The 15513-nt window shown below is 30.2% G+C and overlaps 1 protein-coding gene across 2 annotated transcripts in view; it reads left to right on the top strand.

Moving 5' to 3' along the window:
- The window catches only part of LOC114876212 (long-chain fatty acid transport protein 4-like), a 38241-nt gene that overhangs the window by 11509 nt on the left and 11219 nt on the right, over positions 1-15513 (top strand). For both annotated transcript variants that reach the window (XM_029187439.2, XM_029187441.2), the window contains exons 3-6: positions 3481-3631; positions 4538-4775; positions 7865-8090; positions 11796-11994. In XM_029187439.2, coding sequence (XP_029043272.1) covers positions 3481-3631; positions 4538-4775; positions 7865-8090; positions 11796-11994 — 814 coding nt within the window. The remainder of the gene's footprint in view (positions 1-3480; positions 3632-4537; positions 4776-7864; positions 8091-11795; positions 11995-15513) is intronic.

The raw sequence follows: 15513 nt of genomic DNA, 5'->3' as shown, positions 1-15513 counted from the left end.
AACGGAAAGCTTTATAGTTTTCGAGATATTCGTAAAAAACTATTGTTACTACTACATTGAATTCTACGTATACTTACCTCTGGCGGTGTATGGGTCAGCATGCAGTCGCCGATTCTCTACTCTTTCTTATTATACATATACACATATCGCATCGACCGAAAATCAGTATACATATTGTATAATAACTATTGTTATAGCAAAAATCTTATTTCTTGGCGTTACTCTGCAAAGAATGTACCGATCGCGATGAAAGCTTTCACATCTAATAGATGTTTCCGCGATGATCCCACTTGCAAAAATTTATGGAATTTGTTATCGTTATTGCAATTAATCAATAAGAACAATAAACCACCTTACGGCATCCTACAAATACTGCTCGTTCCACTAAAAAGTGTGAAATAAAATAATTTTTAATAAAATATATAACCGACTTCAAAATGCGCTAAAAAGTGTAAAATAACTTATACTTCATTTGTACAACAAAATGCACTAAAAAGTATGAAATAATTTCTATTTCATTTATACAAATACCCAACAGCTATTAATTGTATGCGTTTGGTAGAGGGGGAGAGAGGGTTTCGTCTCCTCGGACGCCTTTAGTTCGGGCCAGGGACCGCTAGGTGGTGGCGAGATGATCGGTGATAGTGTTCTCGCAAGCTGTCGCTCGGACCTACCTGAACCTGGTACCCAACTTTGAAAAATTCAATTTCTTCAAATTGTATTGTATTCCCTTTCGTTTGTACCCGTTTGTACCACCTTCACTTTCGTTTGTACCCCAAGGGGTGAAAAGATATAAGGGGGCGAAAATACCTTAGCACCCCACTTTAACATTTTTTAATTCTCTCAACGCCATAAAAAAAAGAAACGTTTGTACCCGTTTGTAACACCTTCACTTTCGTTTGTACCGATTTTTGAAACTGACCCCAAAGGGTAACTTCGCCATTTTTGAAGATAATTCACATTTAAGTGGTTATTTACATGAATTTCGATGTTTTAAACTAATGTGGAATAAGTTTTATTTCATGATATTTTCTTTTATGGTATGTTACCAAAAAATAAAACAACATAAATATTACAATGAATACAAAATATTTAGTAATATAAGTACCTATGTACAATTTTTCATAATCACACTAGGTATGATTTAATATGATAGTTTTGATATTTTAACATTTTAATTTTTCGTTTAAGTTCCTTATAACAATTTTCTTTTTACTTTTATATTAGTATCTTTTAGAATGATTAAATAGGAATAAAAACACATAATTTGAGCCCAACTTATAGGTAGTCAATGGGAAAATTGATTGCTCTATATTGCTTTTTATTTAATAAGGTCGTTTATAAATACCGCTGAATTAATTATCTCATTGTTTTGCATTCGACTATCACTGAATATAACGAAGAAAGTAATTTTTCGCATACTTTATTAATGCTACTTTAATAACTAGTGCTAATTGCAATGACAATAAAAAAACTAAAAATAAATTCTTGAATATTCTTCAATGATACTTTTTCGTCCAACCATTTTTCTTTTATAAACATTTACGTGCGTAGAATTACTCATGATTAATTGAAATTATTTGAATTAGAATTTGAACAACGCGCTGAAATTTTGAATGAACATTACATTTGAATTATTTCTGTATAAAGAGAAATATGCAATTAAAAATGAAATAAACTTACCAATTCTTTATGGTTAAATAAATTTCATAAAAATATGATTTAAGATCTGAAACTTTTTACCAATAGTGTACATATCATAAAATGTAATTCTGACTTTTGATCAATAATATAAATACATGTACAAATTCTAAATTATGAAAAAAAGGTTTAGAATTTTAGTAACGTAAAGAAATTCAATGGTATTATACAAATAATGAAATGAACAACACGAAATATTGAATACATAATAAGGTATTGAAATATTTTCTTCATTTTCTTAAGAATCTTTTTCGTACAAAATACAAAAAAAAGAAACAAAATACAGTCGATACATTGTGAACATATTTACGACCAATCATAATGTTAACAGTATATAACATTATTACGCATTCTATTTTATGATCAGCATTACTTGCCAATTTTTATTATCAACAACATGAACGATCCCGGCCTTGAATTATTTGCAATTATTTGCTACGCTCTTTTCTTTTTGCAATGCATACGTTAAAATATTCATTGATTTGTCGTGTTTCTTTAAGAACAGTGATTGAAATTAGAATCTGAATACGATCAGACGTAATGATCGTTTCTGTCATGTTATTTAACTTGTGTCATTATCATAATTGATATATTACTCAGAGGTTTCATAAATATTTCACAGACACCTGATTCCTTCACAAGACCGTGAAAAGTTCAGCATCGATGACCTGCGGTGTCATTTACGCTACCTTACGAAACTATTATTTATGACGTAGAACATTGCCACGATAACTATATAACTGTAAAATAACAGAGAAAATATTTACCATTACTTTAGCATTATTAAAAAGAAAATTACAATTTTCGCTGAGAAAACAGTGACATTTTAAAATTTAATTTTATATTTTATATTATTTTTATTTTCTAAACTTTACACTAGGTATTCCATAAAATTATTAATTTTCTAATATACAATAGGTAATATTTGTAATATAAAAATAACATTTCCATTAAATATTTCTGCTAAAACAAGATCATTTCAATCTTGTCATCGAACCTTCGAGGGCCTCTTATTTAATAAACTTGGTTAGAAAATTCAAATTTATTCTAAATAAAATTAAATAACTTTGAATGTAAAGAAAAAGGATAACGGTATGAAATATGTATTGGTATAGTAAATTGAAGACCTATGACGGGGTCCCGCTTAATTCGGCGCTGCTTCTTCGATATTAATTTTGAAAACATGTGTAAGAATAAATAATTTTTGGGAATCTTTTTATATGAAAGACATTAGATATTTTCAATATTCCCCTTAAATATTTTATTTATCTATATAAAAACTCTTTCATTTCGTAAGATTAAATCACGAATGATCTAACATTCGGTGATCAAGGGTTAATTGAGTTGAAATTTCATTTACTTTCATTTAACAATACAGTTTGCAAATATAACGCTTCTTTTATCAATCAGTATTATAATAAATTTATTATTTAGATGGAAAAAGGAAATAATTAATGAATTAACCGAGTAATGTAAATAGAATTTAATTACATGCATTCATGACTCATGTACTGTAATATTATATAATTATAGCTTGATCATAGAGTGATTATGAGAATGCACAAAAAGCAAATATTGTGTAATAGCCACAAACACAAAATGTTATGTAGACGAAATACCTACACGGTAAATTATAAACAAGTAGTAAAATGAAATTCGTATTTTATAAGAATTTTAACATGGAATTTTTGTTCAACATTTTTAATTTTATACTTTAATTTATTTATTCATTAAATTGTTTAAAAAATGAATTTTAATTTTATAATTATTATTTTTCAGATTTCTGTATCGTGCTATTACAGCAGAATTAGAAACGAAAAGCCATCGTCGGAACAATATGACTGTTACAAAGGTTTTCAGAAAAAGGGTGGAACATTACCCTAATAAACCTTGTTTCTTCTTTGAGGATTGCGTTTGGACGAACGCTGACGTAAGTACAAAATTAAAAGAAAGATAATTTTTCATTTTATGGAAAATTAACAGTATATTTAAATTTGTTGAAAATTCTGGTAGAAGATATAATAATTGTATCTTCTAATAAATTAATTATATCCTTTTTGAAAGATTCAAGTATGTCTGTCAGCTATATTTTCAAGCATTTGAAATTGTAGAATGGGTGATAAGATTTTATCAAAATTGTGTCACTTGTGAATACATATGTACATATAGGCTTCGGCGTAACGAGGAAGGGGCCAGGGTGGGCCTGGCACTCCCAAAAATGTGGATTGTCCCTTCCGCCATTCTAAAATTTCAAAATTTCGAAATATCAGAAGTCCAAAATTTCTATAGGACCTAGCTCATTCAAAAAATAATTCTAGTTATGCCAATGAGTACAGGCAATTTGGAAGTTTAGTTGGAAAGCAATATTCAGCTTCAAATTATTTGTCTTTAGTAATTAAGCAATTTGTTGACATTTTTTGTTAATAAAAACGAGAATCTATTAATAGCAATGTCATGAATTTACATTTCAAATGCTCATAAATTTCTTTCTCTAAACAAATGCAGATATCCAAAATATTCAAATATTTTTTTTAATATTCCTTAATAATTTCATAACTAAAACAATTGAAAACATTATTTTTACTAACAATTTCAGAATGCCTTTCAATTATTATTCAGAAACATCAAAATATACTTATTAGTAGTATTCATACAAGATTCGTAAAGAAAGATAAGAAAATTAATAAAGTACTATTTATATTCAGAAAACAAAGCTGATATAAATTTCAGATTTATTTATTTTAAGTCAAATGAAACGTAGAAACGAATCGTATGTTTGTTTACATTTAAATGAGAAAAATATTGAGAAATAATGGGTAAATATTTAAACTTCCAGATTAACAAATATAGCAACCAGATAGCCTCTGTGTTTCAAAAAGCTGGTTACGTAAAAGGAGATGCGGTGGCATTAATGATGCCGAACAGGCCGGAATATGTTGCTATCTGGCTTGGTCTTGGAAAACTCGGCGTTGTCACTGCTCTAATTAACACGAATTTACGACTACAATCTTTGATTCATTGCATTCGTATCGCCGAAGTGAAGAGTATCATTTATGTGGAAGACTACTCGTCCGGTAAATATGACAATTATTGCAGCCGCGTGTAGGAAAGATATGAAAGAGGGAAAAGCATTGTGAAGAAATATTATTTTCTTTACTTTTTCCATTTCAAAATGGAATTTTTTGTTTGCAACTTGTTTCGTTACTGATGCGTCAACTGCGTCAGTAAAAAGTTAATAAAAGTATTAACATTCTATCACTGTACTTGTAGATTTACCATTTAATTTAAATGAATTCGTAGCGCCGGTCATCGATGACCTCTATAGAAGCAACATTTCAGAGGATATGATTGGTTAATTTTTAGACTTTAATTTAAAATTTGGTACTTTTCGATATTAGTATGGTAGAAACTAATATTATTTCAAATTTATGTTTTTTTTTTGCTTACTATTTATTCGATTAACAAAATTTGAGCTTATGGCCAAGACTGGGTTAAGATTTCTACGGCTCGGAGCTATTAAACCTTCGAAAGCCCTCTTGGTTGATAAGCTTTCATTCAAAACTTGAAATTTATTTCGAATAAAATTAACCGTTTGACTGCTAAGCAATTCTTGCAAGAACGCACGAAAACTGCGGGACATATTTTGACTTACTGAAACTCGCAGCGCAAAAGCGCTGCGTCGCGGTTTTCGAGACAAATGAACGTAGCGCTTTTGCGCCGCGTAGCAGTCAAACGGTTAAATATTTGATTGTAAAATAAAAGATGAATTGGTAGAAAATAGTTACTCCGATTTCGATGATTTTTAAACATGTTGTAAAATTCGTCATTTTAAACAACTTTGTGGAAGAGTGGAGAAAAAGGCGTTTCGTCTCGGGATCGTTTGTCAGGCTCGTCAGTGGAGCTGACAACAGACGATTCCTGCCCCAGACACCTATCGTATCGCAATTCAGAACTTCTATACATATATTTGAACTGCATGCTGGGAGACCGCTTGCGAGAACACTGTCACCGATCATTTCGCCGCCACCTAGCGGTCCCCGACCCGAACTAAAGGCGTCCGGGGAGACGAGATCCTCTCTTCCCCTCCACTAAACGCCTACAACTTATTTTCTCTAATTGTAAACTATGAGTAATACTACTACAGTTTCACCGAATCTGTCGCGGCGTGTGACTTTAACACATATTCACGCTGGAGCGATGGGTGAGGAGCACGCGAAGGAGGGACTGCAGCCAATTGACTGCCGGCGTGAATATGTGTTAGAGTCACACGCGGCTGTGTGCGTCGGCAAGAGATCCTCGCTTATCAACTGTTTCTTCAACAGGATCACATGACTTGGCTACTGTCCATATAACGGGTTAGCTTAAAATCAAAGTTAACTACTAATTTCAATAATTTTGAACCTAACCTAATCTGGACATATAAGTAACGAAAAAATTATATTCCGTCAACATTGGTATTAATCATTGTGCACCACAAGATTGTCTGCCGTCCATACTGATGTTGGCGGTATTTTATTTGTTCTGTTATTTATATGTCTAACTTAGGTTAGGTTAGGTCACATTAATATTCCGGCGGCAAATGTTATAATTTGATTTTTCAGTTCACCCGTTGTATGAATAGGAGCCGGAGCACATGGTGCTACCTGCAGAAATATTCTTTTGTGAATATCACGCAAACTAATCGAAGCAGACATATAGTTTAGAGGAAAGAAGTTGCTTAAAATATCGAATTTTACAACATATTTAAAAATCATCGAAATCGGAGGGAGAGTAGCTTTTTTACAAGTTCACCTAAAAAAAAGGAACAACAGTACAAAATGATTTCATTAAATATCTTTTGACATAGTAAATAAAAGGCTTGTAACGAAGTCTCCGGAAAAGTGGAACCCGTGACTTTAGCCCCCCTTATACCTTCCCTTATCCGGCGTTGCCCATAGTAGTCAACATGTAGGGATATTAAGGTTTTGCATGGAGAAAGGTCAAATGGAAAGAAACGGTTCACCAAAATATCTTTGTGTTTTCAGTATGTGGCAAGAACAAGAAAAATATGGACCGTAAAAGATATTTATAAGGAAAGATAAAAAAATTGTTTTTTATAATTTGAAATACAGTACTGATTTCATAATTTTAGTTATGTTATTTTATTAGTTTATTCTTCGAATTTTTTCACTAAATATGAAATATTAACTTTTACTTGCAATAGTTAAATCAAATCTATAATAATGGAATATTTTGCAATAATGTTTGACTTAATTAAATAGAATCACTTTGCATATTTCTTTCACAGTATTGTGGCATCTCTCCTTCTCTTCTTTTTATCAAAATTAAGACAATTTAAAGAGAATTTGTGTATATGCAAATTCAAATATGAAAAATAAATTAGAAACGATATTTCGTTGACTTTTAATTTAAAAAGGGGATACTTATTTATAAACAATGGAATTGATCCTGTTAATAAATAAGAATTAGAATTGCTAAATATAACGATAAGAGTGCCGATATGTATGTTCGAGAAAATGTAAGGGATTTCAATTTTAAATGTCGAACTCTACGCGTCGACTCGATTTGAAGGTTTCGTAATCTTTGTAAATCTTCGGTAACTCCTTCTTAAACCAATTTTGTTCCCACCGTCTCTCACTCAGAATCAATATATAGCACAATATTTATTACAATACATTTACAAAAACAACAGATTGTTTGACAAAATTAAATTACATATATTAATTATGTAGTTATACATACATAGTATTTTTCTATTCAAGAAACTTATTTAAACAACAATTTATAATTACGAATATTCGATATAAAATTTTATGTAACAGGTTTACAATATAATGCAACGAATGTTTAAAAGAGTAAAATTAATATTTCTTCAATTTCATTGATCAAACTGTATTATATAAAACAGAAGGGTCTACAAATAGGACCCTAATGTTTTAATTTGAAAAACAATTGAAGTCATCTATAAAAATTATTTTAAAAAAAGAAAATAGCTTTTGTGCTACTAAATATTATCGTTTTCTTTTTATTTTTTGCGTGCCTTTTTTAAATGATATATTAAAATAACAGAAATATTTTAATAAGTACATTTTTATTTATGAAAAATTGAAGTATTAATTGTGTACAATTAAATGAATATAAAATATTGAATTTTCTTTTTCAGCCATCAATGATATTAAAGATTCGATTCATGGCATCGACAGATACAAAGTGTGCTTCAAATCAGAAACCCATGATGATGGTGCGATTGATTTGAACAAACTTTTATCAGAAGCCAGCACAGAAGAACCAGTGGTCAAAGATGAACCTGGATACAGAGACAAATTATTGTACATTTATACCAGCGGCACCACTGGCCTACCAAAAGTGGCTATACTACTAAATTCAAGGTAAACAAAGTTCCTTTTCTTTTAATGCAACCATAAAATCCATACAATTCCTAAACTGATCATAAACTAACAATAAGCGATTTGAGACACTTCTGAATGAAATAGAGAGGTTCAATGCAATACCCTTTTCATTCTTAACCCCTTCCCGTACTTTAACGAGTCTGACTCGTGATGAAGATTTTGGCCCAAACATGAATATCACGAGTCTGACTCGTGAACAGATAGTCGGGCGAAACATGAATATCACGAGTCAGACTCGCGAACAGACTTGTGAGTTCAACAGTGGTAACGCGTAAAAATGCCTATATGTATATCAGATATCAAAGCTCTTTACATTTCGGCACGTATTGCGATTGTTCTCGAGCGTCTTGTCTGTTTAGCGCGCTTTGACGACTACCGCTTGGGCCCGAGTTTCGTCGAGCTAAATGGCACGGGAAAGGGTTAATCATCGAACAATGAATGTCGGGTCGAAGAGTGACCCTGACCTACGAAATCTATACATAGGTATATATATAAGAAGTGCTTTGATTAAAATTGGGCACCAGAATTTTGCAAAAATAATATTTTAAGGAGTATTTTACAGTTTCGAAAATAAAAATCAAAGAGATTAAAAGGGTTTTTTAAACATAATATTTCTGCTAAACCAAGACCACATTTTTAATATTAATTTTGGAAATATGTGTAAAAATAAACAATTCGGGGCAAATTTTCTACAACATATTTCCAATATTTGTTAATCGGCTAACTCAATGACCCACCCATCCCTACTTATCTTTTTTTTTTAAATAGTCTAAATCTATTGCAATAAATGAGTATAAACGGTATTATTATATTGATAAAAGGTAAATATAGCGTTTTAGGAAATATTTTTTAAATAGATAGTAATTATTGAAATCTTTTTATAACTTAATTGTAAGATTTAAATAACCATTATTTGATTCATGTGTTTGAATAATATGTACTTTATTTCAAATTAATAGAAATATAATGATTTTAAACAATGTCATTTTATATTCAAGCATTTCTTAACACTGCTTTATTTTTAACATTGAACTTCAACCACATCATATAGTCAAGGTTGACTATATCACCGTAGTTTACAAAAGTTAATTCATTATGTACGAATATTGATTATCAGATGTAGGTCATTCTTAAACGACAAATTAAAACGACATACCTCTGGAAAATTCGAAGCTAATCAATAATTTTCCTGTAAAATAGTAATGTATAAATAATAGTAATACACCCAATACTAGTGCACTGTTTTAAAATTATAACAGTAATGCCTGTCCATTCCATAATTAATTAAAATCATAATTAAAAGAAAAATATAAAAAACTGTTTCAAAGCAAACAATTATTGTATAATTCAAAAGAAATGAAATTACTTACACAGAATAAGAAATACGTAAAAAATTATATGTGCTCAATTAATTAATTGTCATTTGAAAGAATTAAGCAGGAATTTATCTAGAGCTTAATACCATTGAAATTTGTAAAATTTTCAAATGTTTTATGTTTTTTTTAACGTATTTTAAGCATTAAGTTAAGAAAACATGTTTGTTAATTGTTCATTATTTAACAATATAGTGTTTTTATTCTAAATTACACACAAAAAAAGAAAGATATTGATTAATAGCAGTTGAAGAATCCAAGTAATAAGATCAAGATATTTTCAGACAATATTTAAAATAATTAACATAATTTATCGATATCTAAATTATTTATTATATTAAATATTGTTATAGATAGTCGTGGATAAATATATTCAAGATTAACAAAGTAAGATATATTTGCAAATCTTTATACATAAATATACAATATATAGTATCATCGTCAGATTTGATAACAGGAACCGATAAACTTTCTCCAATTAACAAATTGTTCTAACAAAATCTAAAATAAGTATAATTTACGTATTTTTGCAAATAATTTAAAAACTTTTTTAAAACAAAACTAGTTTTGCAACAGTTCTATGATTTTTCAACCCTTTTTAATTGACGAATAATTAGCTAGAAAAACAACGGACTTACAATTAGAATGACGAACAATTTCAGAACAGTTTTTCAAACTTTCATTTACTAGTAGACCCTATTCCGTGAATCCGAATGAATTATCTGGCTGCTGAACGTATAAATGATCTGTAATCCTCTCAGGAAAGCCTTACGACTCATTCAGAATGAGATTACATGTAAATGTAGTCGCTTTACCCGTGTCTGCATCCTGTCTGTCTGCATTATGTCTGTTTTTCACTGATAACATAGTATCCTTATCCTAACTAACAACTTCCGTTTTGCGTCAGTATAATAATTTCACTCCTTTCACAGTTAAATAAAAACATTTCCTTATTTTCTTACATATTTTAGATTCTACAAATAACACTTTCAAGTCGGAGATTTAGTTTTTCAAACTATCTCAAAAGGTTAAATCATAATTAATAGAATAATTGAAGACACGAGTGAATAAAGGTGTCATGTAACAATTTTTCGAAAACCACATTTATAAAGTAGCACTATATTGGTTTGTCTATGTATAATGCTATCGGATTTTCGAAAGACAACAAATTCGTTTACATATCTTTTAAAACATCAAAAAATATTTAATTGTTTTTTAGTTTAAAAGAGAAAACATAGCTATTTTATTATTACCGTCAATAAAACCATCATTTCATAGTTGTCTAACCATTATTCGTTAACTGAAGAAATAAGATGCAAATGAATAACTTGTCTTGAGTAATTAATAATTAATTTGTGACATGTCACCTTTATCCACTTGTGACTTCAATTGTAATATTGATTATTCTAGATTCACACACTTTTACGACATTACCAAATCAAATTCTGCATTATGCGATAACAGTAATACATACATTTACATCTGTTAAGCATGTATTAGTAAATCCTTATATCCAAATATAGCATTTTATTATAAATAACAATAAGTAAAGGAAAATTTTTAACGGCGTATTACACATCGAACCATATGATTTTTCAAAAACATCAGCTTTTATCATAATAACATTTAATGAAACTGTTATACATAAAATAATTTATATTTCGTTTATACAACTACGCAATAATTATTAACAAAACCTCTTGCTGCATTAACAAAATGCGCTAAAATGTATAAAAGAATTTCTATTTCATTTATACCAATACTCCACAGCTATTAATAAAACCTATTTAATCGTTAAATAGTATACTAAATACATTTCAACCTTTTCCAAAGTCGGTTAAAAAGAAAAAGAATGTAGAAAATTAAATGTAGTTAAATGAAATATTTATTACAGTCCATTATTGACAAAAATTTTGTCAGAGTGTTACCGGTTGCAGTAGTATGTTATTCAAATTTTTGCATTAATCATTATATACATGTACACAAAAAAATAAAAAATTTGACACAAATATGATAAAAGAATATTAATTGGCGCTTACCTGAATTGAGAATTGGAATTTATAGAATATTAATAAATAATCCAATAGGAAAAGATGAGAAAATGTCGCGAACTTAGTTGGGAAGGGGTGAAATGGGTAAAAGTACATAAGTACGCTATTTTTTATAAGATTTAAAATTTGCTTCCAATCTTTATTTTAATATCTGCTTAGGTATGTATCTAAAAAGTTTTTCAGAATGTGTCTTAATTAACGGTATCCTATTCATAGTGTATAATATTGACATGTAAAGAGAATAATTTCTGTTTTTCCAGGTATTTGCTGGTCGTAATGCCGTTTAATTTACTAGGAATAAGATCAACCGATATCCTGTACAATCCAAATCCATTGTACCATACTACTGGTGGAATGATTGGAGCAGGTTTCGCGATTCTCAAAGGCATACCAACTGTGTTGAGGCCCAAGTTTTCAGTCTCGGCTTATTGGACAGACTGCATCAAGTATAAGTGTACAGTAGGTGGTTTACAAATTTTATAACAATCTCATTGAAATCATCAGATCATTCCATAAGCAGTGTTGCTTTTCATGAGTAACTTTAACTTTAATACATTAACACAGCGGCCCGCCTCAGCGCAACCATATTATAATTATCCGATAGGGAGGATCAAAAATATTTCTTTTTCTGCCTTCTTAATATCGTGCTAATAATAAATGTAATTTTCTTCAATTTTTGTTTATTCCCGGCAACAATTTTTTAAATTTTCCAAAATATTCCGGGATTTATTGGAAAAAGAAGGTTTCTAATTTTTTAATAGGGCGTCAGCAGGCTTTTCTGACCCTGCCCGCAGTCGTGTTACTGCGTTAACATGTTGATTGCCACAATAGAAATATGTAATCGTATCTAGTAAGGCGCACTATAATACCAATTTATTATTCTTATATGTAACTACTGTAAGAATCATTGGTAACCGGCATAATTCTCCAACAGAGGGGTCGAAAAAGTTTTGTTCATACTTCAATAACATCATGATCATATTAAGTTTAATTTTTTGCATTTTTGTTTATACTCAGCATTATCTGAAAATTTCGAAAATATTCCATTATTTTTTTTACATAAAAGAAATTGTTTTAATTGCTTAATAAGAAGGTCAGCTGACCTTTTTGATCCACCGTAATTGCGTTATTGAAACGTATAATTAGTAAAAGGAAAGAGGAGACAAATTTTGAATAGCGTTAATTGATAACAAAATTTATTTGAACGAAGCAATTAACGAGTAATTAATTATAACCGAATATTAGTGAAAGAAGAGGTATACTTTAAATAGCATTAATATTAAATAAAATACCAAAAATTTAATTTAGAACATTAACTGATCCTCGCATAATAATGAAAACACAAAAAATTCAAATAAATTTTTTCTACAGTTAACAGATGTCATACTAACTACGAAAGGTAGACAGTGGAAAACAATTTGAAAAATGAAACGATCGCATACTGAGCGATTGTATCTAATTATAACGTGTCTGACTATACATAGCCTTCTCTACTGTGGTATTAAACGTGTTCATTTGATGTTTTAATGTAATACTTTGATTTGCTATTTCAAATTAACAGTATGATCTTATTGTTAGTAACATATAATTGCTTTACTCTTTGATTTCCTTAATTAGTTAACTGAAATTAATTCGCATTTTCGGTTATTGATGACCTTTATCTTACCACAGAGAAAATGAACATCTGAAGTGAAACACACTAAAACACTAATTATTCGAAATATAATTAATTTATTCAGTTTATCATTTTACATTATTAATCCTTTGTAGCATCATTTCTTGTTGAATTTTGAAAAGAAATACACCGTTCAACAATAAACAATATTTTTTTTAATTGAAGAGTAACTATAATGACAAAAGATAAATTATAAGATAAAAAATACAAAAATTTCGTGGCATTATTTTGTGTAACAAAACAACGCGATGCAGTGAAGGATTAATAGTAGTACATACCGCAAAACAATTAAGGGATCATCTTTCGGAACCCAAAAAATAGGGCGAGTTTCAGATGGTTATAGCTCCGACAAAAATGGTCCGATCGATATGGTAAACAGATCATTTGAAGCTGTGAAATCTCTATCTTTAGATATTCTTTTAAGATTCTAGCTATATATGTTTTTTTTTTTCGAAAAGTTATAGTTATATAAGTTGTACTTAGAAAATTTTAAAAAATTTTATTCAACTATGTAATGTTGCATGAAGTGAACATAATTTTTTAACAAGTTATATTTATACCAGTCGAAAGGGATTACCTTTCTCTGTAAAATCAGTACCTGTCTATTGATTGTTGTACGATTTTTTTTTGGCCAAGTTATACAACTTTGAAGTAAAAGTCGTCGTTTCGACTCTAACTGCCCCTAGAAAGCAAAGAAATCATCGCAGAACATTCAATGAGAAAGCAATAGAAAGAACAGACTTTTCTCTTTAACGATAAGATGCATCTCTTGGTTTCTCAATTTGATAAATATTTTGATGTACCCGCTTTTTTTGGCAATATGCTTCAAACTCGTATAATTTCCATTTTATCTTTAACTCGCTGTATCTCACCAAAGATGGTCGTAGTATCATGATCTCAAGTTCATTTTAAAGCCGAGAATTTGCCGATTCCATTGAGACTCAAGCGAATGCATTGTGACAATGTTCCGTGCAATTTCGGGTCCGAATTTTTGTATTTCTGCAAGGGTGGCGTACTCTGGGAACTCTGGTTCCCTTTTGCCCACCGAAAATTAGCGGCCGTGAAAACTTGCCGACTCTTCGAATATTTGACGCGTATGAATTCCTAGTCCTAGCTGCTAGAAACCGCTGCCCCACTACATACTGACACTACTGGATGGTGGAGGAAGTCTGAAAGTCTGAAGCGGTAAGCGGGAGCAGTGGCTCTTTCGCTTCTAGCAGTTACACAGCGACTGTTTTAGCGAATCGGTAACTTTTCTAAGTATTACTTAAAATTTTCTAAGTACTACTTATATAACTATAACTTTTCTAAAAAGCAAAATAGCTGGAATCTTAAAAAAGTATCTAAAAACAGAGATTTCACAGCTTCAAATGATCTTTTTACCATATCGATAACTATTTGAATCTCGCCCTATTTTTCGGGTTTATGGAGGTTATGATCCCTTAATTGTAATGTGTATTTAAAATTCGTCTTCTCTTGCTGATGATTATTTTATTACATAAAATTTTATATGCACTGGTCACCAGTGATCCCTCCATGGAAATCAACGCGTTAATATCTTACCTTAACAATTTTCTGTTAATATTTTAATATCCTTAATCCAGTATAGGATCAAGAGGATGTCTAGGAATGATGGCTGTAGCCCCAAGTTTCACTTGCCAAAAAATATTAACTGAAATTTTGTTTACTGTTGCCCTCTTTTTGTGATTAGATATTATTTAATTTGATCTAGAATAAATTTGAATTTTTAAATGAAATTTATCAACCAAGATGGCCGTTCAAGGATTGATAGTCTTGCGCCTCAGAAATCGTAATCCGAACTTGCCTTAATCTAAAATTTGGTATCACCCCGTACTGCTATTTTTATACGAATTCGCATCGAAACAATAAGTGTAGCAAAAGAATGATTTGAATACTGCATAAATAATTCAGGCAGGATACGTACCAACGAATTTCTAAACATTTACAATTACAAACAAGGTACATAAGATGACATTGCTTATGAAATGACTTGATCAAATGAATAATTTCTTTTTATTCTTTCTATTAACACATTCCATGCCGTCTGAAATTTAAATTGTGTGACAAACGCGATTACAACTCGCTTCAAAAATACTAACTCAATATTAATTTGATTATAAGAAAATTGCAATCATAATACGTACATTATATTTTCCATTTTTGCTTCAATGTTATACTTTTGTTACGAGCCGGAGGAGGCGGCTGCGTAGCCGGGGCTTAATTTCGGTTATGGTGTTATTAATGGCTTAACCAGTGCTGTTATTAACACTGGGGGCCTAAGG

The sequence above is a fragment of the Osmia bicornis genome, chromosome 2 (genome assembly GCF_907164935.1).
Source record: "Osmia bicornis bicornis chromosome 2, iOsmBic2.1, whole genome shotgun sequence".
Taxonomy (NCBI): Eukaryota; Metazoa; Arthropoda; class Insecta; order Hymenoptera; family Megachilidae; genus Osmia; species Osmia bicornis.
This window is presented reverse-complemented; position numbering and strand designations above follow the sequence as displayed.